Here is a 27,689-nt window from a genome sequence, read left to right on the forward strand (position 1 = left end):
CTGTGCTCCGGTGCTTTACCGTGATGCAGAGAGGTGCCCGAGGCTCAGCCACCATCTTCCACCATGCCCTTGTGCTGGCACACAGTCATGGCACGCCTGAGCTCCCCAGGCGATGCTGAGCAAGGGGGACCCCTCCGCTTCACGGAGGCGGCTCCCGGAAGCGCGGGCCAGCCAGCCACCGGCGCCCCGGTGCGCCTCGGTACGCCGCCGGGGCGCTCCGGCCGCCCCCCTCGCTCTGCCGCAGCAGTTCCGCCGGAGAAGGCGCCCGACGGCGGGAGCGGCAGCGGGGCGGCAGGAAGTGAGGGGCCGCTGCGCTCCGCTCGCCGTGTTATGCGAGAGCGCTCCCGCGGCCGGGGCCGGCGAGAGGCGGGCGGCAGCGGCAGGAGCGCGGGCGGGGCGGCGGCTCCCCGGAGAGAACGGCGGGGGGCCCCGGCGGCGGGCGGCGGGCGCAGGCTGGCGATGGAGGAAGGTGAGCGGAGTGGCGGCAGCAGTGTGTCACCCTCATCCCTCTCCGCCGCGCCCGGCAGGGCCTTGGTGAGGGCACCTCAGGCCTCGGAGCTGGGAGTCAGAGGGGAGCTCGGTGTGATGGGGAACGGGCTTGGGCCGCTTCCCCCGGCGCGGTGCCTTGGCGGGTTTGTGTCAGGTACGTGCCGGGGTAGCAGTGCACTTACGAAGGTGGAACACCCGCCTGCGGGACGCGGAGTCGGCGTCCCCCGGCAGTGCTCGTCCCGGCGCCGCAGCAGCTGATGGCAGCGCCAGTCAGGCCGGAGGGATCCCTCCGACAGCCCCTTGTCCCCGCTCCGGCCAGCCTGTCGTGTGCAGCACCGAGCGGGAGTAAGCTGGAGGGGATAGTCCAGAAACTCGGGGTCTGTTTCTGTTACCTACCCCGGCACTGCCCTTGTGCAGGTTACCCGGGGCAGCATCCTTCTGCTTGCTCCGTGAACACCTCTCTCGTTTCACTTTAGCCCTCTACACTATAATTTTTATCCGTGTCTCTCTTGTGCTCACTCCCTTTGTGGCCAGCAGGAGATGGCACTTAGTTTTCCTGGGGAAACGAGCAGAAACAGGACTCCAAGTAGGCACTCAGAAAAATGCAAGAGCAAAGAAGTGCATGCGGTGCTGTCCCGTGGCTTACTGCAGCCTCCCAGCTGTTCTCAGCGGGGGTACTTTCTGAGCCATACATGGTTTCTGTGTGTTCAGTAGTCTTTGGTTGGTTGTTCCCCACAAGTGTGTCCGTCTTATCTTGAGTCTGTAAACTTCTCGTTTACATTCTTTGGGTAGGAGTGGTCTACATGAAGGTGATGTGTGATGAACTGGTTCCTTTTAGCCTGACTCACTGGGTTTGTTTGATAGCTTCTTGTTTCAGTATTAGAAAAGAAGGTGAATCACTGTTTGTGCACTGTACTAGCTTGTAGACCTCTGTCATGTTTCTGTTGGTCATCCTCTTTTCCAGACTGAGGCATCCTCAACTTGCTTCCTTGTTCCTTGTATGGGAGCCATTGCACACCTTTGATCATTCTCATGGCCCTTCTCCAAGTGTTTCTCAGCTCTGTCTTACCCTTCTCTAGATGAGAGGACAAGAATTGCAGACAGTGTTCAATTTGCAGGTGAAAAATGGATTAATATAGTGGCACACAGGAGCAATGAGTTATGCTTTTCTTCATTAGATACACAAAAGTAAGTGGAATGCATGCTGTCTGAACAAAAGTTGAGAAAGATGTACTGGGAATTTATAGGGAACTAGAAAGCAATCTTGGATGAAAAAGTGCGTGCCAGATAGAGAGGTACTAGAAGCTGTGTCATCAGTTCAAAATCCCAGATTATTTTTAATTGTCACCTTGTTTGACTTTCATTTCACCCCATTTAAAGGATTCATAAAAGTGGGAACAGCCTTTTCGTTGTTTGAGGCAGCTGGGAATGAAACAGAAGTAGCATACCTGGATCTTTCTTTGTTTCTCTGAGTGGGGGATCTGTTGAGCAGTCTGCAAAACCGAGGTGAAGATCATTTGCTGACTGAGTGTAGTTGTTTCAGAATTAGAATTTTAAATTGTTCTTTCTTTGGGAGTTTTCTATTACTGCTGCTAACTCTAGACTTTGTAAGTGTGTTAAGCTTATAATACGGCTTACTTACCTGCCAGAAAAGCAAAAGAAATGCCTTTTCTTCCAGTGTTCTCACTGCAGTTGCTTTGGTTTTAACTAGAATGACAAGACTGGAGAGTTGTCTTTCTAAGCACATTTCTGCCCATTCTGGTGATGTCGTATTTCACCCCACCCTTTTTTTTTTTTTGGTGTGGTACAAGTGATTTTTAATGTCAGTGCCCTTGGTGTTTATGTTGCTGATTAACTTCGTATGCATGACATGAAGAAATACTGACGTGTATTTGGTTTTGGATTGACATAATGATAAATGTGATACTGAGGATCACAAATGTTTTGTTTAATATCTTTGCAGTTCTTGTCTTGTTAAAGACGGTAGACATCTTCTCTTCATTCCATGAAAAATGTTATCGCTGATATCTTGGTTTGCTCAGAATAATTTATAAATTGCTTTGACAATCCTGTTAAAACACAAATACAGGTGTCCTGATACAAGCAGACGCTAAGAGTTCATTTATATTACTCTAGTATCTAAATTTTAAATCTGATAGTTGTGATTAAATATAAACTGATTTAGACTTGAAGTGATATACAGTCAGAGTAATTGAAAGCTTTGTTGTGGGATGTGGAGATTGACACTTCAAGTTGGAAGTAGAATGGCTTTGTGAAAGAGCTGGTTTAAGTCCAGAGGAAATCAGTGGCCACAAAATTTCAAGCAGTGTTGGATGGTAGGTCAAATTCGAGAGCTGAAAGTTCTGGCGCATGAATTACAGTTAAACCTTTTCATCACACTTCAAAAATAACATTAGTGTTGTGCAATGTCATCTTTAATATAGTAATTATAAAGCACTTTTTGCAGTGAGTCTTTTTGTATGGAGCGTTGCACTCTGTGAATTACTTTCATTGCCTTTCAGACTGTGAAATAAATGGGCCACAGCTTCAAATTCCTGTTGTTTAGAGAAAACTTAACAGAAGCAGAAGCCCTCAGTCTTGTGATGTGATCTGTGTGGCCTAGCAGCCTAGGCTTTTTAACTATACATTAGGCTAAAAATTCTTTAATCTGCTTAGTGCCAATAGATCTGAAAGTAGGAAAAAAGTGATATTATATTTGCTTTATAGATGGCAGCTTAATTGAAAAGTAATGGACTAGTCCAATTTTTGTATTACGGTAATGCACTTAGTACACTTCTGTACTATAGCAACAGAAAACCACGATGAGAGTAGAATAGAATTGGCATAAATTTCTCTCAATGCCTGTATCAACCTGTCTAAGCTAATACTTTCCTTCATTTTGTAATACATTCCCCATAGAATAAACCAGTTAGCTTCCAGTTTGGTTTCAGAGCATGGCCTCGAGAGAATACTATTGGAATTTCTAAGGAATAATACAGACGTTGATTTGCTGTATTGTTATATTGTTACTTCAGTTAGGCACATGATGCACATCTGACAAAAAGACTCAAAGTATCTGCTGTGGGATTGAATCGGTAGCGATAACTGGCTATTACCTGCTGCTGTGTGGATCTCTGAGTGTGATTTTAGGTATTGTGTTACAATAACTTAAAAACATGTCTTCAGGGGCAGCAGACCTGCGACAGAGAAAGAAGCAAAACTGCACAGAATCTGACAAAATGGCTCCAGAGGAGAGAAACAAAGAAAACTCAAAGCTGGGAAGGTTGCCAAAATGTAAGCTACAGAATTTTTAGCCAACTTCTGATTTCTTCTTTTCATTATTCTTTTACATTTTATGGGAAGATATTTGTAGCACAATAATTTATAACAGACTTATTTTGAATTATTTTTTTGAATGTTTCAAGAAAAAACAGGAATGCACATCAGAATTCTTTAATAATGACGTTTTATGTATTGCAGAGTAGAATGGTAGTCCTGGATTGTTTCAGGTTGGGTGGGGTAGAGGAAGGGGGAAAGGCAGAGGGGTAAGGAGCCTTACTGTTGTTTCTATTTGAGTACAAATTGTGCCTGGAATGATACTTTGGTTGGAAAGCTGAAAGACATGAAGTAAGGGTGTTGAAACACAGACAAAAAAGTCCGTACAGCTTTTCAAGAAGCAGAACTAAAACCAGGTGTAACTTTAGGCAAGTGCTCACCAAGCAACCAAAAACTTTTATATTAGAAGTGCATACTAACTTGACAGAGCTACAGGTGAAATAGACATTCATTGAATGAGTTTGGTAAAATTCAGATTAGGTTCTTTCTCTTATTTAAAAACAGAATAGAAAATAGAACGTTTCACTATTGATGTTAATGTCTTTAAGAAGTTTGCGGTGTTTTGGGTAAAATCTAAAGTTTGCTCTGTTTATTTGGAAGAATTCCTTCTTGGAATTCACTTGGAAATAAAGCTAACTGGAATGGAGAGAAATTTGCAGGATAGTATGTGAGCATTTTATCTGAGAGTCCTATGAAGGAATGGTAACAACTGGAAAAGAAAACTCTGCAGCGCAGAAATAACAAACCGATTCTTGATGTATCTGTGCTGCTGCTGGTGGTGCGATAATTCTGATGCCAGTAAGTTTATTTGCTGTTCAGAAATGGCTCATATGCAGAGCACACTGTTAGCTTCTAAATCCTCTGTACTATTTTAGCTTTTTCACTGTCCCTTTTCAGATATGTTAATTCAGCGATTTGCGAAACTTTTCTTTGGCTGTCTCGCGGCAGTCACTAGTGGGATGATGTATGCTGTGTACCTCTCAACCTATCACGAACGGAAATTCTGGTTTTCCAGCAGGCAGGTAAAAAAAAAGTTAAACTACTGAAACAAAAGCCAGATTGTGTCCTTGAAATCAAAGCTGATCCATGTTGGCTTGGAACTACTTCCTAGCAGAGTCTGGCCTCTGTCTTTGATATGGTCTCCTTTTTTATTTTCTTTCTTTGCTATATCATTGAAATACCTGTTTAAAATCTGGAGAAAAACAGGAAGCATGCTGGGATTACATAAACTAAACAACAGGAACGTATGGTTTTGTTTGGGCTTTTTTTTAAAGAACTGTGTTATTTAGTGAAGTATGGAAAGTTGAATGAAATTCAGGTTTGTGATATGAAAGGGTCCTGTGGGTCTTGTGCTTGCAATGTGGTTTTGAATTGCTCTGATTCCAAGCATGTTTGCAAAGTTACAGAGAGCGTTACGTATCTGACAGAGGTGCTGTGAAGATTAATGTTTTGTGGAATACTTTGAAGATGTACAGTGGAGTCGTAACCATGTGCTGTGTTACAAAACAAGAAATATATAGTCTCCTATGGGAAGAGATTGCAGGAGGTGAATATATTTTTTTTTTTTTTTCCTAGGAACTTGAACGAGAAGTTACATTTCAGGGTGACAGCGCCATTTATTACTCATTCTATAAAGAACTGCTAAAGGCTCCTTCCTTTGAAAGAGGTACAAAACCTGTTTGTTTTATTACCCTTGAAAAGTCCTGTTCCTTTTAGAGGCAGTAAAAACTCCTGCAGACTGGGGAGACTGATTTTATGCTTTTAATAGGTGTACCGGTCAGATTAATTCAGAACTTCATGCTGTCCTAACTTTTCAGTGCCTTTTAAAAAACAATACATATCTATCCTGTATTCCAGCAGATGGCCTTTAATCAGTATGCTGGAACAGGATTAATATTACCCCATGCAGAAATTATCGTTGGGTTTGCCTATGCTACATAGTGCATTTTCTGCAGTGTAAGCATGATTTATGTTTAATTTGGAAAGGGAATGGAAATTACTGTTTTCCATTCTCTGTCAGAAGATGGAACAGTTTCTGTCAAGAGTTGATCTGCTCCGTCCTGTCCTTGCCAGAGTTCTCTGCTCCTGTCAGCTGTGATGAGTAGATGTTGATGAGCACTAAGAGATGGGGACAGAAACCAAAAGGAAAGGGAACAAACTGGGTGGCGATGGCTTCCTTTGCTCTCCTGCTTTGTCCTGCAGTGGCTCTGGATCTCACAGACCCTAGTTCCCTAAACCAGCAGAAAACTAAAGCAATGAAAAGACAATGGAACACTTTCATGCTGGTTTAGTGAGTTCAGAAGGGCACCAGGGCTACCATGGGGAAAAGGCAGGAAAGAAGAGGGAATGAACAGCCGTGTCTTGACTTGGTCAGTTGTTGATTCAGCTCAGTCCCTCATGAAACCTCATCTGAAGTCAGTTGAACTTTGTAGATAGAATTTTATTGTTTGAACAGTTTCCCAGCTGATGTAAAGCACATCAGCAGTATATAATAAGTCTTTGGTACAGTCAGTTCCTCATTATCTGGGGAGATTACCTGTGCTGTGAATAGATGGACTGCCTCATTCAGGCATGCTGCCTCTGCAAACAGGTAGACTCATGTACTAGGTATTATGGGAACAGTTTTCAAAGGTGTTTCATAGCTGTGATGAACACACTTTTAAGTCCTGCAAGACCTGGTTTGGCCTGCAGAGAACCAGCTGCAGACCACATACCAGACACGCTCAGATCTGGAAACAGTTATCTCGTTTGGCTGTTCCATTGATGTTGGGTTTTTGTGTGTCATGTCCCACCCCCTAGTTTGGATTAATTTTTCTCTTGCCTCTATTGTCCTAAGTAATGATAAGTCTTTTCTTTAATTATAATATTTCAGAATGATGTATCTGTCAAGTCTGCCAGCTTCAATTTCATCTCAATCCCATACAAAGGCGTATTGTGTTAAGTGATTCTTAGAAGTCTCAGAGATGTGGGGCTGAAAAGGGTGACAAGGCCATCATATCTGACATGTTTGTGGAGACAGGTTTAATACATCCTGCTCATCCCTGTTAGCTCTTTGTCTCACTTCTTAAGAACCTCCTGTGAAGGTGATCTTCACAAGTAGGTAGGTGGTTCCAGGGCTGTATCAGTACTTTACTGAATAGACTGGTTAACTTCAGCTGGTTAGTTTTGGGTCTATTTAAAGACTAAATCAGAAAATGATAACAACTTTGTCGCTACATCAGTAGGGTGGAATGGCATCTGGCACAGAAATTTCTCCTTCCTTTAAAATTATGAGAACTGAATCAGTCAGTAGCTTTAATAATTGAATGTTTCCCCCTACCTGTGAGTACATTTTCCCCCTTTTTAAGAACAGCAATAGTAAGTGATTCCAAGTGTAATATATTATTTTTTTGTCTATAGGTGTTTATGAGTTGACACACAACAATAAGACAGTATCACTGAAGACGATAAATGCAGTCCAGCAAATGACTTTGTACCCAGAGTTGATTGCCAGTGTTTTATATCAAGCATCTGGTAGTGAAGTATGTGTATTTCTCCTTCTTTTTGTGCTTTCATTGTGGTTGTGTATGTATGAGACTTTCTATGCTGTATACAATAAAAACATGCCATTTCTGTTGAATGAATTGGGCTAAGCCTCTCACCAGGTCCAGTGTCTCCTCAATTCTGATCAGTCTCTGGTGTAAGATTCTGGGGGTTTGTATGTACTAAACTTTTCTGTCTGTTACTCTACTTCTACAAACCACTTAGAAATGTGGAGAGTATCTGTGCTATCCATTAAAAACAGGAAAGTTAGCTCCTTTGGAGTACGAAGTCTGTTATAGTGGTACCTGTCTCTGCCTATTCCTATATAGGTAAAAGCAGAAAGAACTTCTGGAGATAAATGTTTTGTTTCTTTCTGCTCTGCTCAGGCTTTGTTCTGCTTACCCTGCATACCTGTGTCCTTTCTCATTAATGTTTTTTTTTTATTATCTATTTATTTTGGAACGTTTTTTGCCCACATCTTTGCTTCTCCAAGTTCCTGCTCTACATGCTCTACATAACGTCTTCCAATAATCCTGTGAACTTTATAGCTCACTGCAGTATAGATTTATTAAATCTGACGCATACAATGTTCATGCTAAAGCAAATACAGAAATGATTGCACTAGCAAGATGAGTCCTGAAGTGCTTTTAATTCACACTGCTTTGTTCTCCCTCAGCCCAAAATAAAAGCATGCTCAGTACTTTTCTAGAATAGGGGCCATCTCTTACCTGTTTGTAAAGCACCTAGCATACTGTTAGCAGTATGCAAATAGTAAATAGTAATCATTTCCAGCTTCAGCTCAGTTGCCGCTATGTCTCTTCGTTTTTATTTGTAATTTCAGGAAGTTATTGAACCAGTGTATTTCTACATTGGTATAGTTTTTGGACTGCAGGGAATTTATGTGACTGCATTGTTTGTAACCAGTTGGGTTATGAGTGGGACTTGGCTGGCAGGAATGCTGACTGTAGCATGGTTCATTATTAACAGGTAAGAAAAACATCTTTATACAATTTAGTTTGTCAATAAGGCATTTTAAAATACTAGAGTGAATTGAAATGCTTTCTGTTAAACTGTGTGTTCTCATTGTGAGAGCAAGCTTTTGTGCTGAATACCAAACATCTCCCAGAGATGCACTGATTCTCATGATGCTTTTATTAATGGAAAGGCCTCCTGTTGTCCAAACCAACCATGCTGCCAGTTGAACTGATTTTATGTATGTTTGTGAATACAGGAGTGTTCTCACACAATTCCATTTTGCAGAAACATTCCTCAGAAAGTTTTGGGTTTGTGCTGGTGAAGAATGAAAACAAATTTCTGAAGTTTCTGTAAACCAGAATTGCTCTCTGTGGTCAACTCTAAATATTGTGACTGTTGTCGCTTAGAAGGAAATGACCAAGGGCATTTTTCTTGTAAAGAGTCTTTGATATGTTTTTTTTAATCTGCTTTTTGTAGTGGGTTTCTGTGCAAAGTGGAATCTTAGAATCTCTTGATCTCAAGAGTTTTGGTTTTATTTTAAAGCATTTCACTTGCAAGAAAATGTCCATTCTCTTATGAAACACTGCAATAATAGAGAGCCTCATTTGGGCAATGAGAACTTGTGTTCAGGCTCCTGGTCTGTCACAAAGTACCTCTGGGGCTTTCTGTGAACTTGAGAGCACCTGAAAGAAAAGATCTATGGAGGAGCAACCTTTAAAGTTGAACTGTTGGGAAGCATCTTTTAGTAGTGTGAAGTCATTATGACTGAATCTGTGATCAGTAGCTAAGAATACTGTTCATCAAGCTAATGTGAACAGTGGAAAGAAGGCAAAATGGTGAATAAATCTGTATTTTTTTTTAACAGGAAAGAAGATTAAACAGTATTAACAAATTCAAAGGTCTAGTAGCTAAAAAAGCTCCAAATACGCCTCTGTAAGAGGCTTCAGACGTAAAAATGAAAGGTGACGCTTTCAAATACCTAAATGATAAAGGAGCTTGAGGCTCCTTTTTAAAAGCATAGTAGACACAAAGAAGACTATGTACTTCTGAAACTGATACCTTTGATCACATTTGAAAGTGTGACTTGTGCTTCTAAGTCACTTTAGCACCTTTTAAAACTTTCTCCTACAGCTGTAATTGTGCATACAGTCAAGTCATTCCATGAGAAGGCCCTGCATGCTCCCTATCCATCTTTAATCTCTTGTTTTGCTGGACAGAGTTTTCCCTGTAAACAGAGTATCTGCTGGTGCTTCTACTATAAGGGAGCACTACTTTGGATTCTAAGTATGTTGTGCTCGACCACCTAAATAATTTACTTAAAACCTATTGTATTAGATCTGAAGGGAATCCTTCTCTCTCAGCTATGAGCTGATTTTCACTGTCATGTGAAAGCTGCTGTTTCAGTAATGGTGTCCTGCCTATGGACATAAGACCATTTAGCACTGCTGGTGGCCACAGGAGGCTCTGTTGTCACAGTGCAGGTTGGCAGGGACAGCACATGATGTGTCCAGCTCACAGTGTTGTGGTGGGTCAGAAAAGGCTGGAGGCAGATGCTTTCTGGCTTCAGTCCTATAAACACCACCTAATAAAGAGACCTGCTGAATAAGTGAGTAGAGTTTGGACCTTCCATACTGATACTAAATTTGTGACCTGTGTCAGCAGTAAAATTGTGTCACAGAATCACAGAATATTAGGAATTGGAAGGGACCTCAAAAGATCATCTAGTCCAGTTCCCCTGCCGGAGCAGGAACACCTAGATGAGGTTACACAGGAATGTGTCCAGGCGAGTTTTGAATGTCTCCAGAGAAGGCGACTCCACAACCCCCCTGGGCAGCCTGTTCCAGTGTTCCGTCACCCTCACTGAGAAGAAGTTTCTTCTCAAGTTTAAGTGGAACCTCTTGTGTTCCAGTTTGAGCCCACTACCCCTTGTCTTACCATTGGTTGTCACCGAGAAGAGCCTGGCTCCATCCTCGTGACGCTCACCCTTTATATATTTATAAACATTAATGAGCTCACCCCTCAGTCTCCTCTTTTCCAAACTAAAGAGACCCAGCTCCCTCAGCCTTTCCTCATAAGGGAGATGCTCCACTCCCTTAATCATCTTTGTCGCCCTGTGTTGGACTCTCTCAGTATTACTTGACACCTAATACAGGAATAGTTTGCTTGCAAGTCCACACTGATAACTGGAAGTGACATTTAGGCTTTCCTTGATATTTTTGTTCCATAAATATTTGAATAATTTTGTTTGTACTTTATTCTAGGACAGATACAACAAGAATTGATTACTCCATACCATCAAGGGAAAATTGGGCTTTGCCGTATTTTGCATGTCAAGTAGCAGCTCTCACAGGCTATTTAAAAAAAACCATAAATTGTTCTGCTGAGGTAAAGCAAAATTAATTTCTTAATAAAGAGTTGCTGCAGAGCTGTGTTCTTTGTCACTATTGCCCTACTAGGCAAAAAACAGTAGATGTTTTATTTGTTCTTTTCAAAACAGCCACTTGGATTTCACCTAGGCATGTGCAGTTTTTGCTAATCAACTGTTACCCTGCCTTGTTATGCCCCCATGAGGGATCGGAAAGAGCAGTGCAGTGATGAGCTGTTTAAAATGAACTGATGCAGAGTTTTTCTCACTATGTAAACTATTTTGTTGCTCTTCCTGTTGCTCAGAGAAGATGGTGGTAATTTGCTTTTCCTCTCTCTCTGTCAAAAATGTTTCTTCCGATTGGCTTGAAATATATTTGAATGTTTCAGTAGGTATTTGCTTCCCTCTGAGAACATTCCATACGGCTGCAGTCAGTATTTTAATTATTTCCTAAATTAATTAATTTCCATAGATTCTGCTTTAATGACCTCTTAGTAACAGAGATGCATTATTTAGTAACAGAGATGCATTATGAAATTAATGCTGGTTTTGTTTTCTTCTTTTTTTCTCTAGAAGTTTTGTTACCTTTTGGTGAGTGCTTCAACATACACCTTCATGATGATGTGGGAATACAGCCATTATCTCCTGTTTGTCCAGGCTGTTTCTCTTTTTCTGCTAGACAGCTTTGCCCTGGCACAGACAGATAAGGTATTAGAACTCTTCAACTTACTGATAGTTTGGGACTTAAATACAGCCTCAGATGTGCATGCCATAAATACTGCTCAGGAGCTCCGAAGGGCACGGTCTGAGTGGTGCTTTGGTGTCTTGCAGCTTTGGTCCAGGTGGTGTGCGTGTCATGTCCATCAGAAGAATACAATGGCTTCAAACGTACTGTCTTTTGGACTACTGTGTTTAGGACAGCTTTCCTAACAAAAGGGTCAGAAACTAAACAAAGCTTTTAAGACCTGGAACATCCTTGGAAAGCTGAAAAAGTGATGAATGATAGTCATGCATCCTTCTTGGCCTAGCTGTCTCTTCTTTCCTATTCACACTAGCGTCACACTGACCAAAATCTGTTCTGTTGGCTCTGTACAGGGCTCATTTTCACCCTGAATCACCCATCCTGTATTGATTTAGCCACTGAATAGTCTAGACAGATGCTGAAGGCAAATTGCTTTTTCAATACAAGAAAGTATTTGAATTTATTCTGTAAAATCATTCTTAGAAATGTTGCAACATGAGGCAATTTTACCCTGCCTGTTGCAATGGTGTATCTGCTACTTTGTACATGTGTACCTTCTAGTTTTATTAGGTGTAACTTCTGTTTCAAACTTCATGCAGTTCTAACTCATCACCTCCTAATATATTTCAGTTGCTTTTCCCTGTTCCTAATCAGTGGGAAATGTTTGATCTATTTTAGTTCAAAGCAAGCTCCTTAAAATATCATGGAGAAGATGGGTGTTTTGGTAAAAGTAAAGAACCAAGTATCAGGGTTTGTAAGATCTGCTTATTAATTAGTAAAAAACAAAGTATCAGTAACAGTCTGTGTATTCTTGAGAGAGGTTAAAGTAACAGTTTATTGTGAGGGCAAGTGAAGTGCATGTTTATGGTGGTCAGCTCTCACACAAATTAGGTGTTCATACTGTTGCTTTGTGGTTACTGCTTCATGCTGCATTGCAGTGAGGTGTTACAGAATGGAGAGACCTTGTAAAATACTACCACTTTGGGCATTTTTGCAGAATTCGTGTGAAGTAATTGTGCCCTAGTGACTGAGGCTGACCAGGATCATTGCGATGTGAAATACTTTCCAGAGCCAAACAGTACCCTGCTAGATTCATGAGTTGGAGGATAGAGATCCATTAATCCCCCAATTAACAGAGGAATGAAGTGACCTATCTACTGCTCTAAAAACCAAGACATATATCTGCTGTGATTTTGGTTTACAATGTTTTATTTTGTTTCTTCAACAGGTGCATGAAGTATACAAAATATACTTGTTTTCTCTCTGCGTGGGATACCTCTTGCAGTTCGAAAATTCAGCCTTACTAGTGTCACCATTACTGAGTCTTGTAGCAGCTTTAATGCTCTCTAAATGCCTTCAGGTAACTGGACTCTCCTCTAACTCTGAGTGTAGCTTTCATTATTTAAACTGAACTCCAAATGATTATGGCATTCTTAAAATATTTTTACAGATGAATATGAAAAAAGGTACATTTATGTCAAGATTGCTGAAAATAATGTACATTTATTTGGTACTCATGATAACAGTGACACTAAACTTCTTACTAAAGGTAAGATTCCTCTGAAAAAAAAAGGGATTTTAATTGTCAAGTTCTAAATGGAAAGTTGCAGATGTATCTTGGAAAAATCTTTTTGAAGTGTTGCTTAATTCATAGCAAATTGGAGTACTAAAATGAGTCATTTTATATCTATATAAAAGGCCTTTATCTAAGAACTCAAGCAGCTGTTTTTTGTTAGGATTTTGGTCTTTTGTTGAGGTCACAGCACAGTATAGAAATAACTCTTTAAGTTACACTTTAGCTAAGTTACACTTTAGCTGTTTCATAAATATGTTTTTTGCCATAACTTGGATGGTGTCGACACACTGGTCTGAATATTAAAACAGTATTCTTGTGCACAGACAAGACCTAGTAGCCAGAAGCAGGTATGTGTAGGTAGGTGTTAATTTCCAATTAAATTTCAACTAGAATATGAGAGCAGAGACTTCCACTTGGTGTCAGCTAGAGGTTGAGATTACACAATGGGATTTTAGCCTGGTCTTGTATTTTGGTTAGCAACTCCCTCTTCCTGGCTTTAGTCTTTTACATAATTTATTGTGCTTTTCCTCTGTGTCTCAAAGTTACCCTGGTTGTGTTAGTTAACAGTGTCAGTTTAAAAGTAAAGAAATGAGTGAACCCCAAAAAATCTGAGAGAATGCTCAGATATGATTGTTCTCTTGTGCCACTCAGACTGGCTAGCCTTGCTGTGTCTCCAGGAAAATAAAACCTAACCTTGAAAAATAGGGGTTAAATAACATGGACACTACACAGAACCTTTGGCTGCTCAAACAATTTATGTGAAGATTACAAATGCTCATAACTCTTGCAAGGCTGCAGTGCTGTTGTTTAGTGGAGCCAAACACAATGTTCTTGGGCTAGCTTGGGTGTAAGTCAATGTCTGTATTTCATGATCCTTTTTATACTGCTCAGTAGTTTTTCAACAACTTTCTGACAGCTTTTCACTTTCCCTTTTGGTGCATGGATGAAATGGAGTCATACTCTCAAGGAAACTCTAAAGGTAGATTTATTTAAGCGAAGATTCACGAAACTGTGCCAATACCTTAATTGGCACACTTAATCCAATTTGTTAGTTTTAACTAAATCTTGAATAGTTGTTTGTTCCCTGACATTTTGTTATCTGAATGAAGTGACTGCATGAAAGCTGCTTCCAGCACTTGGTAAGATTTTTTCTCTGCTAAATTAATTTTCAGATGTTTGTTCCTCATAAAGAAAATGAGCATTTGCTGAAGTTCATTGAAGTAAAACTTGGCTTAAACACAACTAAGTAAGTTTCTAAACTCTTTGTACCTTCTAAGATACCCAAACTTCTGAAACTGCTCTGAGAAGTGTAAATTTTCAGTGGCTTCTGAGAATTTTGTGAGGAGTGAAGGAAATAGTTTCTGTTTGTCACTTGGTTTTAAGATTGAATCAACAAAAAATGCATATACAGAATTTAGTTAGAATTTTGAGGTTGCTGAAGCACCCCAATATTTTTCATGCCTTGGGGTGAAAGCATTTCATAAATTTTTGTTTTCTTCTGATGCTGAAGAGCAGAAGTTTTTTGTAACCTGCCTAGTGCTTCTAATAAGACTTGAAAGAAACGATAACAGAGTAAGGGTGGTGGTAGTAACTTTTTATAGCCTGGAAAAGAAAGGGCTCTGAAAAGTCATGAACTGTCAAGCTATCTTAAGACAGGGTTTGGTTGTGAGGGTTTGTTTTTAGTTTTGTAAGAATAACACCTCCAACCCCTCCCCTCATATATTTTGGAAGAAATTAGGACAAGGGACTACTTAGAAGGAATTGTTGTATTCTAAGAAAAACTGTTTACAACTCTTCTGTAAGAGTTGAGTGTTGGTCTACAAGAAGATGTCATGGCTGCAGATTTTTTGAGAAACTTCAAATGGAGTATTGGTAAGGACTGAGACACCTCCTGGACCCAAGCCAAGACTTGCAATTCTATGCAGGAATTGGGACTCTCTTCTGGGAGCTGCATCTCTCTTACAAAACTACTTCACAGCCTTTCAGGGGAAGAATTGGAAAATGGCATCACACACAATTGGGGAATTTTTGAAAGACAACATGGTAATGTCATTGACTAACACACATTGTTTAACACACAAACATGCATGTTCTTAAGTGTTTTGCAAGAAAAGAAAGGACTGCTTCTGGTCAGGATTTCAGTTTATTCAGCTACCAGGTATTATGGATTTTATTATTTTCCTCCCAGGGATTTGCTACATGTTACTTTCCAGGCTGTCAGACTCTGCAATGAAGCCAGTGATTGAGGCAAACTGTGTGCAACTGTGCCTAGAAAATTGTTTAACTGTGGGTTTGAATTATGGTTTGCAGCACAAGAGCTTCAAGATCTGTCTTTTAAGGCCAGTTTGGACATGCCCAGCTGTTAATCTTTAAACTGGTTCTGCCTAATGGAAAGTGGTTCAGTTCTCTAGTCTTCCTTTAAGGGAAAAGAAAAAGAGGGAGGAAAGCAAAACAAAGTAAGACAAGAATGCGTTCACCGCATCATATGCTGCATCAGTTTCCAATGAGAATAAACACTGATAGTGCTTCTTGGCAGAGTATATAATCTTTCTGCTCATTAATTGGAAAAGAAGAATTGGTAAAATTGGGTATTTATAATATAATATATATAATAAAAATTCCAATAAAAATTGGAAAAATCGGGTGGGTTCAGCTGCAGAACAAGAATTTCAGCATTAAGGATTCTGTTCTTGGCAGTGCCTCGGGTTTGTTTGTGATCTCAGATGACCACTTTCCCTTCATCTCCCTGTTTGGAATGAGGACAAGCATACCTTCTTGCATCAATATCTCTAAAATCTTAATCCACTGTGACAACGAAGTGCTTTGTGGTCCCCATAATGGAGTTACATGGGAGGCCGGGTTTTTGTGATACAAAAGACTTGTAGTCTGATCTCTTCAGATCACAGATTCTTTTTTTGGAAGGCAAGCTTTTGTCAGTGTCGTGGTTTAAGTTACTCTGAAGAGTACTTGCAAAGCAGTTTCAATTTGTAAGAAGATAACTTCAGAGATGAATTGCAGATAGTTTCCTATGACATGACTAGGTTAAGCTGTGAATGGTTTTGTGCTGGGTTATTTTTCTAATCTGTGGGGTATTGCTATTGTTTTTAATGGAATTTTTTTGCCTTACTAGGAATTTTACAATGAATTGGCTCCTTTGTCAAGAATCTCTTCAGGCACCCTCCCAAGACTTTTTTTTGCGACTAACGCAGTCATCACTGTTGCCTTTCTATATTTTAGTATTAATTATCTGCCTTTTTTCTGTAACTCAGGTCATTTTTAGGAGAATTTGGTAAGTAACTTATTTATACTGAAAAATATGAAGTTAAAAATAAGAGATTCATGGATATCTGAGTGAATGGTCATCATATTTGTGGCTACAAAGTTTGCTGCCCCCATTGAACTTGACAGGGTGTAAGCACCAAGAGAAAGACTCACCAGAGGTTTCTGAAGAAAGTCCTTTAGTGAGGAGCTTCTTGAACATCCCTGCAGTCAGGACAGGGAGCTGTCAGTTTGTTTCCCCAGAGGCGCAATATCTGCAGAGCTCTCACTAATGTTCAGCGACATGTTTGTCTCTTCCAGTCCAAGGGAGAAAGATATTTTGTCTGTTTCCACTTCCAACAGCAAAGTTATCTGACTGTTGCAAAATAATTTGTTTCTCTGCTTTGTTTTTGGGTTTTATTGGGTTTTTTTAAAGTTAACACACTATGAAGGATGACACGGGTGGAGTTGTGAGGAATTCAGATTACTAATGCTTCACCTTTTTTTAAACTCTTGTTTACTGTGATAAGGTCCATCAGCCTTTGTTGCTTAGAACAGAGCTGAAGTAAAACTGAGTCAATTATTTTTAGCTTCACAGTGATTCACAGTTCCCTTGAGAAAAGGTGTAGTGGAGCTGTCTGTTTACAGACTAAGAATAGCAGCGCTATATCCTAGTGTAACTTGTCTTGGGAACTCAATAGCTAGGGAACTATCTCTTCCTGGCAGAAGATGAACGGTGTAACTGCTCAAGTATTAGGACAAATTTCTCACTTGTCTGCAGGAAAAATCAATAGATTTTCTCAAGGATCAAGATTTCTAATAGATAAAGATTATACTGCTATAAATGAAAATGTTTGTCGGGTTGGATGTGTGATAGTATATTCATAACAATGAAACAAACTTCTGATTTTTTTGCTAGTAGTTGAAATAGCTGTTTGCTATTTTGTAGTGAGCAGTGACTCCAGTATGTCCATCAGCTTTTTGAAAAAAAGCTTAAAATAAACCTTTTCCTCTCTTATTTCCATTTGTTGTGAGGAAGTTTATTATAAAATTGTAACCTGAAATCACATCATGGTAGCATAAAATGTTATTTATTGTGTGCCTTGCTACCTTCTTTGTAGAAGAACGTTTGTTGTAAGATTTTGGTTATTATTTATAATATATAACTAGAATTTATTACTATGTGAGTAAAAGCAGTTTTTGTTATCTTACTTTGTCATAAAGTGGTATAGACGTTCCCTACACATCATACAGATTCCATAATTCTTCACCAAGCTAATGATATGAAGAAACTTAGAACACGTGTACAGCATGCTTCATCTAAATGTTTGTGGAGTGTGCATGCTCTTAAATTAGACTGTCTCTTGGAGCTAAATTGCCTTAAGATAGGATTTACGGTCATGGGCAGTGATCCTATTGTATTAATTCACAGCTGTTGCTCCAGAGAGGTTATAGTCTAAAACAAGGGACAGAGGGTCCTGATAGATCACTGATGAAGTACAAGAACCAAACAAGCAGGGCAACAATATTGTATGATATGACATAGAATGATCTCAATGTACTGCTGACTTAAGGGTCATAAAAGTATTTTTATTGGCACCTCTGCCTGAGATAATGTCTGAATTAAGTGATGTTTCATTTTCTCCAACTGCAGTGGTGAACCACTGAAAGAGACAGTTAAACTTGAGGATGGTCGAATTGGAGAGAGGCCAGAAATAGTTTATCATGTAATTCACACAATTTTACTTGGTTGTCTAGCGATGTGTTTGGAAGGGTAAGTCTCATTTTGATGTATCTCTTTTGAAAGCAACAGAGTTTCTAACTAGACATGATTCACCTTCACTCCTTTTCAGAAACGTATGTGGCATATAGTGGTACTATATATTAGTTAGTAGGCGAGAGAGCAAAGATAATTTTGACTATAAATGGGATACAGGTATATGGTGAATTGTGCTTGGTCTCTTTAACTTGTTTTCCAGGCTTTAATGCTGCCAAAATCTGAGGCATTAATTGAAGCAAATCTTAATAACTTTCTTTCTAGTATTTAAATGTAGAACTCTGCTCTGTAATTCTTTTAATATTGTATTCTAGCAAGGTGCTGTGTAGTGTTTTGATGAACAGTCTATGTCCTGGAATATTGGGACATGAAAGATTTCTTATCCATCTTCTTGAGTCTAAGCTAGCATGAAGTATACTTCTGCTTAACATGTTAAAGCAGTAGCAAAGAAAGGTATTGTGTTACTCCTTAAAGCTGCAGAAGCTAATATTTGGAAAACATAGTTGTTCTAATCTTGGCTTTCAGCTATATCAGCTTGAAGGTGGCAGACTTGTATTACCCTCATTATCCTAAAATGTGAATATTCACAAATTCTTAAAGTGAGCAGACTGTTGTGTCACCATGTAGTTGTTTTAACTTGACTGGTCTATTGCTAAGAGTCAGACAATACCAGCAAATCGTAAATTGTTTATGAAATATTTTCCTTTCCTTTCTTCAGGAAATCCCTTATAGTACAATTTCTGTACAGCTTTGTTGAATAGCTGGTTTTTATCCTTGCTTGGCTGGAAAATTGCAACAGCCAAGTGGCTTTACAAGTGTCTCTGGTTTTCTTTCATTCTCCCCTGAACTCTGTGAATGATTTTGTCATCTTTTACCTTGGCTCTTGCTCCTACATCTTACAGCAATAATGAGGTTCCTGCTCTTCTGCTAGAGATTTCCTTGGTTTACCCTTCAGTGCCATCAAATTTGATCTCGGATTGCTTGAACATCCAGACTGTGTCTGAAGTGAAAAAAAACTGAATGTTTGTATAAATAGCTTGAATTCAGAGACACTGGAGAGTCCCAGCTAAGTTATTGCACTGTTTTTCAGAATGAAGTATTTATGGACGCCATACGTTTGCATGCTTGCTGCATTTGGTGTGTGCTCTCCTGAACTTTGGATGACGCTTTTCAAGTGGCTTCGACTGAAAGCTGTGCACCCAATATTGCTGGTGAGTTGCTGTTGCCAGTGTCTTGGGAATTACAGCTAGTGAGCATATAACTTTTCCAACCACAATTACCTAAGACCTATAGAAGAACCCAGCAAAAGAGCATGTAGTTCTGTGAGCAGTAGATCTCATATAGTCTGCGTTTCTTTGTCTTCTGTTCTTAATATCTCACTTCACATGTTCTCTGGTACATGGTGACAAAGTTCTGTTCACACTACAGCCTTTCTTCATAAAAAGCAAGGCTGTCTTCATATCTCTTTCACTTACTTGTTTAATTTCTTTTAAGAAACGTTTGAGACCTCAAGCTCTCTGTCATATTTAGTTGAGATTGGCCAAGAAAGCCAATTACTTCCTAAATTACTTTTTAGGAGTAGTGTGGGAGAACAAGTACACACATGCAGGCAAGCATTGATATAAGCCTTTTTTCACTAGGAAATGAGGCAAAAAATGTGGTAGTTAGGTGTATTTAATTGCTGAGAGTAAAGCTGCTTCATAAGAACTGGTAAGTGGGATTACTTTGCGTAGATTTGTTTACGTGTGGCCATTATAGAGAAGTGTTGCAATTGAAGATGAGCTTGTGCTACAATGCAAACAACTCCCCTACTTCCAAGCCTAGCCTTATTCTTAATATGTCAACAGTTGCTTTGTGTAATTTTTAGCAGCTTTGTGCATTTGTTTTATTAATAAAATAAGGGTATTACCTTAATTTTAAGAGGCTTATAGGAATAAATACTTAAACAGAGATTCACTGTGTAGCTTGTGAAAATGCCATACAGTTATATCAGAAACATTGACAGTGTTCTTCCAATAAAGAAGCAGCAATATATCCATGTACATGGTAAACGCATTCTTCTATATACCTTATTCTTTCTGCTATATAGACCTGCTTTTTTACTGTAGTAGATATGTTAATAGCTTATTATCAAGAGAATGCCTTGTCTGCATTCTTTACTGAACATTTCCTGTACCATGCAAGTTATTTTCTCCTCTTTGCAAAGCTGAAGAATGGTTTCTGGACTTTGTGTATTAATGTTGTTAATGTGAACGAAAGCATCAACAAGATCAGAGGTTTGAAATGGTTGTTTCATACTTTTTTACTTTCTCAGATTCTCTCACTGCATTAGTATGTTAGGTGTTTGCTTTCTTCTGTTCCGTACATTATGTGCATGTTGCATCATTGTTATTTGAGTAGTAATTGACCCTCCCCAATATTGATGGGTCAAAGTTATTGTGAGTCATAGAATTGTAGAATCATAGAATAGTTAGAGTTGGAAAGGACCTTAAGATCATCTAGTTCCAATCCCCCTGCCATGGGCAGGGGTCAAATAAGTTCTTCCATACTAAATTATGCAAATTCTTGTGTGTGAAGAATTTTTTGCCTGTTAGAAAACCACAGTTTCACCTGCTGTCACTCAAAGGTTTTGGCATAAATACGGCTTACTATATGAACGGAATCAACAGAGTCCAAGGCTGGAGAACGATGCATAATCTATTTCTTCTAACATGTATTTTCTAGGCTCTTATTTTGAGTATGGCAGTTCCCACAATAATTGGATTCAGCTTGTGGAAAGAGGTAAGACAAGTACCTTTGTTTCTTTTTGTTTTGTATGTAGGCACACTATGAGTCAAAATGATGCGCAAATATAATGAAATATGCTTGGTGAAATGAAATATGTATATAAAAGCTGTCATCCACTGAAAGTATGTTTGGTTTTAGGTTTGGGGTTTTTTTAAACAAAACTGTTTGCATTTTTCAGTATGAGTTATTTGACAATTTAATTTGTTAATGATTGCTTACTGTAATTAAGTGTTTAAATGAAGACTTTATAATATGCAGCTATTAGGCTTTGGATATATAAGCTGACTCAACAAAGAAAATACTGCCAAATAAAAACTCAGGATATTGAAAGCTGTGTTGCCCCAATCTTGGTTTTAGTGAGAGGGAGTAAGGTTAGATGGAAGTAAAATTATGGGAGGCCATATGCGAATAACCTGTTTGAGAATCTCCCATCAAATTATAATGGAGTTAAATCTTTCATGCAGAGCACTGTGTAGAGGTGTGTGTATACTACATTACAGGGAAGAAAAGCTACAGATGTTTCCATGTTTAAAATAAAAGCTTAGTCCTTTATTGCAAGTCACAGACACCCTGGGGAGGGGAAGAGTATTTGGAAATTATTTTTTAGACTTCTGTAAGTGCAAAAAATGTGGAAAACATCCCATAAAGTCTAACACTGCTGCATTGATGTAGCTTCAAAATAGTTTGGATAACTTTATAGGAATTCAAATGTGAAAGCCAGTCCTAACCAACAGTATTGTAACATGTTTTGTAACATCAATGTTGTTATAAAAACTTCGGTTGCAGTTTAATCTGACTCTTCAGACATTTCTGCCAGAGCAGTAGATGTTCTCTTGAAAAAGAGCTACAATTGCTCAAAAGTGTTATGAAATCTATTATAATAGAGGAAACTAGTTGACCAAATAATTCTGAGTTAAGGCTGGGCAGCATATGGGTTGAGAGCAGTCCCAAGGAGAAGGACTTGGGGGTGTTGGCTGATGAAAAGGTCAGCATGAGCTGGCAATGCGTGCTTGCAGCCGAGAAAGCCAAATGTGTCCTGGGTTGCATGAAGAGGAGCGGGGCCAACAGCTCCAGGGAGGTGATTCTCCCCCTCTGCTCTGCTCTCTTGAGACCCCACCTGCAGTCATTCAGCTCTGGGGTGCCAACAAAAGAGGGACATGGACCTGCTTGAGCGAGTCCAGAGAAGGACTGTGAAGGTGATCAGAGGGCTGGAGCACCTCCCTGTCATGGTTTAACCCCTGCTGGTAACTCAGTCATGAAGATGAGAGAGTTGGGCTTGTTCAGCCTGTAGAAGAGGAGGCTTCAGGGAGACGTTACTGCAGACTTCCAGTACCTGTAGGAGGCCTACAAGAAATCTGGAGAAGGACTTTCACAAGGGCATGTAGGGATAGGACAAGGGGAAATGGCTTTAAGCTGAAAGAGGGGAGACTTAGATTAAATATTAGGAAGAAATTCTTTACTGTGAGGGGGATGAGACATTGGCACAAGTTTCCCAGAGAACCTGTGGCTGCCTCATCCCTGGCAGTGTTCAAAGCCAGGTTGGATGGGGCTTTGAGCAACCTGGTCTAATGGAAGGTGTTCTGCCCATGGCAGGGAGCTGGGACTGGATGATCTATAAAGTCCCTTCCAACCCAACCCATTCTGATTGATAAAAGCAGTGTGGGAGTTTGGACTCTAGGGGGCTTCATTTATCGCAGATCCAGCTTTTGCTTTTAAGCAGCGATGAACACTTTGCTCTCCAGGTTCATAACTCATCCCTGAGTTTAAAAACTTTGATTAATAGTAATGGGACAGTGCAAATGCCTTGAGGCTCTTAGCCTGTTACCGTGCCTATAAATGGCTCAGTGTACAGCTCAGCATCTTTCTGCTTGGCCACCTTCTGACTCAGCCTGACATAGTCCCTCATCTAATGAAATTTTTCTAAGGGCTTTGATTGATGAGTGAAGCTGGTTCTCCTTGAGGTGGCAGTAGCGATTCCTTTTTCTGCCTATTGTTCTGGGGACACATCAGGTCTATGTGTTACAGCACTACTGCAGCTTTCTGCCCCTATACAGACATACGGCAACTGTTCTTGTGCTACCTTAACATGGCTGGTTGTGAACTGCTATCACTTGACAGCTGAATTGTCCAGGTAATGGGGTGGAAACCCCGCAGTTAAAAGCAGGCTCCAACTTCTGACTGTCCTCTCTGGCTGTCCCCAGGTAAATTGTTACTTTAGTCTGGCATAACCTGTAAACTTTATCCTTTTCAAAAAGAGCTAATGCCCACTAACTTTCATTTAGCATTTACAACAGCATGAATGTGCTCCAGCTCCCTGAGGCTGACCAGCTTCTAGCTGTGCCTTCTTCAAATGTTTAGCTGAAATAAGCTAAAGGAGTGGCAAAATCTCACGTCTTAATGGAGGACCTGTTGTTCCTTCACCCCTCAAACCTGACAGGATGGGGAAGCCATAATGCAGGCTTGCAGTCAGGGCTGGTCTGAAGGAGTTGGCATTCTGCTTGACTTCCAGAATCCCTTCTTTTCCCAAAATGTTTTTCAAGAATGTAAACTGAGATGTCCTACTTCCTACAATATATTGTACTTTTCTTCACTGGTTGAAGTAAAAGCCAGAGGAAAGTCTGGGCAGACTACCTACCTATTGCTCTTCTAGGAGATTTCTTTACTCCTGTCCTTCTTGCATAGCATCTTTCTGACAAGTCACAACAGTCCAACCCCTCCTGCTCAAGCAAGTTTTCCTTGAGACGTTTATCAGCTTCTTGGTTCAGTGCCCTCACTTGTATGTATTTGTGTTTGAAAACCTGAACTATGGTTTTGATGCACTTAAGACCGGTTAAAGTTGATGGATGTTGTTGTCCTATAGGGTATTTTTGTTAATTGGGTTTTTTTGGTTGGTTTGTTTGTTTGATTGTAAGTTTTCTAATAAAATAGAGAGAGGTGAGAGCTTGTGTTTAACATACTTATTTTGGAGATGGTATCCTGCTGTTATGTAAATATAAACTGTGTTTTGCAAAATATTCAAACAAAAATACCAATCAGGAGGGAATGCTCAGATGAAACCCATTTCTGTTGTGTTACTTAAGTACTTAAATAATCTAGAGAGCATCTCATTATATTAACTGTAAGTAACCAAAGATATATATGTTTCCATCAGTTTTTCCCTAGGATAATGACAGAGCTTTCAGAGCTACAAGAATTCTATGATCCTGATACAGTAGAACTTATGACATGGATAAAGTAAGTTTGAAGTCCTACATTTCTGTTTTACTGCTTTATATCAGGGTATTTTTATCTCAGCATTTTGTGGAGCTCCCTCTATTAATCTGAGTTTTCCCTTGCCAATGCACTTATTAATGTTAATGCACATTCCACAATATATGGGAGGAGAAGTGTGTATTTTAGGTTTGGTATTATTCCCATGGAAAGAAACAGGAATGTATTTATCATTGATTACAAGAGGAGAAGATCCTGAAACACCCAAGCTAATCATGTTTAATATCATTGCTAGACCTAATTTCCAAATAAAAGTGGACATCTCAGTACCTGGCTCTTTGCATGCTGCCTTTTCAGTAATTACAGGATTCATGTTGGCTCTCATGATTCATGTGATGCCAACAGGGGGCAGAAACGCTGCAGTTCCTGCGTGCATGAGCCTGAATGTCACCATTTAGACTTCAGTCAAGATACATACATTATAACATGTATGATTCAGACTTACCCTTTGACCAGAAGGCTGGAAGGGTTCTTGCCTGTCTGGCTAGGTAGGGCATGGCAAATACTGAGCTATGTTATGTAGTTCATACTGAACCATATACATAGCTAATACTGAACCATATACATAGCTACTGCTGAGTCAAGTTACTTTCACAGATGTGTGTTTCTTCTCACCAAAAGTTTCAGAACTGGATTCTGGTCTCATTCAATCGAACTTTGAACTATGTCATTAGGAACTGCACTTCTCTGAAAATGAGATCCGCTGTGTTCAGATAACTTACCTTTAACTGTATTTTTATATATATATATATTATTTTCTGTGTCTATGCAGTCTTTAATGTCAACCTGTTCATCTTCAGAAAAGGAAAGGGTGGTAATTGTGGTGTTCCAGCCAGTTTCTTCTTTCTGTTAGTAATAGTGTATGTTGTTTGCCACTGCTGTAGCTCTTCACGGCAGCAAATGGAATAATGCCAAGTACCTAATGGCTTTTACATTAGTCTGCATGCATTACACTTCAAGCACATAATTAATTATGGTGAATTGCATTGAGATTCACTCTGCTAAAAGCAATTTGACTACCCTTACTTGTAGCAGCTGTTCATATTTTTAATGAAAATAAGGATTTTTTTTTAATTATTTTTTTTTTAAGGATATACTTAGATATCCATATTGGAATTTTAATTGAATGTCATCATCACAGTATATTTTCTTAAGTTTTTCCTCTCTGGTAATATAAACTTATTTTGAACTTTCTCTGCAGGAAAAGTTGCCCAAAGTCTGTAATAAAGTATGACAATGACTGTTTTCTTTCACTAAAGCAGGAATGTGAATAATAAAATGATTAAACCAAACCCAGAAACAGAATTACTGCAGACATTATTCTGTAGCATGATACTGTTTCCTCATAGATAATGAAATATGTGCTCCTAGAGATCAAATGAAAATAATCACAAATCTTTGGCTTTCAAGATAACATTATGTTTCTATTTCTACCTGCCCTCCCTCTCAAGCCTGTTTTGTCACAAGTTAGCAACCATTCAGAAGAGTTTGATGTGTTCCAGGACCGCATCACCGTTCTGAATGGTGCTCCATGGATTGCAGGAGGGGGAGGAGAATGTCCAGCCCTTGCCCCAACAGGAGAAATTCCTTACAAACTCCATATTGCTGCAGGTCTGAGCTTTTCCTGGCAAGGAAACTACTGTCACTGCAGCATTAACATCAATTGTAATTAGACCCCCAATGATTTCTTCATGTACTCCAATTCATACCTTAAGAAGGTTCATACAGTGTATAAAATTAAAACCATTCTTTTGAGAAATGCATCCTATACTCAGACATGTGTTGATGTTGCTTTTTCAGGCGACAGGCTCCTGTGGCTGCTGTGTTTGCAGGCAGCCCACAGTTGATGGGTGTGATTAAGCTTTGTACCGGATGGATGGTGTCAAGCTTGCCTTCGTATAATGATGATGATCTTCTGAAAAGAAACGAAAATGTAAGTATCCAGTTCTATTACTGTGGCATCTCACAGGAACTGTCTTCCTTTTCACCCAAATGTAATGAGGAAAATCGTCAAATATATTGGAAGGAAGGAAGACATAGGAGTCTAGCAAACAGGGAAGGGAATATCAAGTAGATTATCAGTGATTCAATCTGGACAGGAACAAATATCAGAATATTATTTCTGAAGACTTTTCAGGCCACTTGGAATATATAAAATGAGAACTTGCCTTCGGCAGAGACAAATACTTCCCATTCAGCTGGCCATTACATCACTTGTTTTGGAGATTTCAAAACCAAACATTTTATGGTTGGGTGTGTACATATAACTTATTATTGCAGATAAGTTACCCTCCTCCCCCAAGTATTTAATTTATCACTGGTTTTTGCATTGCATGAATATGTTTTCTTAATTTATAGATTTATCAGATCTATTCAAAGAGGTCAGCAGAGGATATTTATAAGATACTCACGTCTTACAAAGCCAATTTTCTGATTATTGAAGATTCAATTTGCAATGAAGTGGGACCTGTAAGAGGATGTAGAGTTAAAGATCTGTTGGACATTGCTAATGGTCATGTAAGTAACAGTAAGAAAAAAAGAATGTTTGAATGCACAAATAATTAATTTTAAAAGAAATCTTCTTATGAGGCTGATCTTATTTTTCTGGTTGTAATTGACATGTAGACAAAGACTCATGAATTTTAAGTGATGAATGAAGTTTTGATTTGTCTGTTTCTTACACACCTGTAATCTTATCCCACATTATTCTTTAACTGCCCTAATCCCTCCTGATATGTTAGTACCTGTGCTGCTTTTCTGCTAATCATTAGATACCATTTAACTATATATAAATATTTAAGACTGTAACACCTGAAAAGGTTATTACAAAAGGAGTAAAGCCCTGCCTCGGAGGGCATTCTTTACTAGCTTTGAAGATGAAAAGATTTTAAAATGGATAAACGGAGTTCTTCTGAAACTCTGCCTGGGATGAAGACCAGCCTGCCATTCAATCCAGTTCCAATTCAATTGGTTGGAATTTATAGGGTGATACGTGTGTGTGTCTCCAGGCTTTATTAGGTATGTCAAACTGCCTTGGCCTGGAAAACATCATTGAGGCTTTCCTACCCTATACAGGTGGTATGCTGTGTGCAAGTCAGGTTTGAATCACTGGGTGAACAGGGCATGTGGATAATTTCCGCTGCCGTTGTTTTTTATTATATGAATAAAGTTCATGTCTGCTATCCTGCAAAGGTATTAATTCATGAAGGCTGTTTTAGATGGTTAAATTATTGAGGAATATGTTTTCATCATACAGCATGGAAATTAAATGTTTATTGTAAATGAAATTTACAGAATACAGAAGTAAATTAAATGTATAGAGTTATGTTCTGTAACCACCTATCTTCACTATTTTAATTAGATCTTCTTTCCTGGCAGGTGGTTTGTGAGGAAGGCGACAGCTATGCCGACTCCAAATATGGACGATTTTGTCATGAAATCAAAATGAACTATTCTCCATATGTTAATTATTTTACTCGAGTATACTGGAATAGATCCTACTTTGTATATAAAATCAACACTGTGATATCCTTCCAGTCATGAAAAAGCATGCAGGCTTCTTTCTGAGGATTGATTGTGAATGGAATTCAGT

General features: G+C 39.4%; 1 protein-coding gene across 1 annotated transcript; it reads left to right on the forward strand.

Moving 5' to 3' along the window:
• Positions 1–330: 330 nt before the first annotated feature.
• Positions 331–27,640, forward strand: DPY19L4 (dpy-19 like 4; the record flags this gene model as incomplete). The annotated part of the gene is made up of 19 exons (XM_080611130.1): positions 331–469; positions 3,676–3,783; positions 4,723–4,847; positions 5,401–5,491; positions 7,225–7,346; positions 8,189–8,334; positions 10,584–10,707; positions 11,261–11,395; positions 12,658–12,789; positions 12,880–12,978; positions 14,178–14,251; positions 16,136–16,294; positions 17,918–18,037; positions 19,131–19,251; positions 20,765–20,821; positions 23,979–24,061; positions 25,898–26,030; positions 26,456–26,614; positions 27,476–27,640. The coding sequence occupies 19 exons, from the start codon at positions 331–333 to the stop codon at positions 27,638–27,640; spliced, it is 2,292 nt and encodes a 763-aa protein (XP_080467256.1).
• Between the last annotated feature and the right edge of the window lie 49 nt (positions 27,641–27,689).

This window comes from Psittacula echo, assembly GCF_963264785.1.
Source record: "Psittacula echo genome assembly, chromosome: 2".
Taxonomy (NCBI): domain Eukaryota; kingdom Metazoa; phylum Chordata; class Aves; order Psittaciformes; family Psittacidae; genus Psittacula; species Psittacula echo.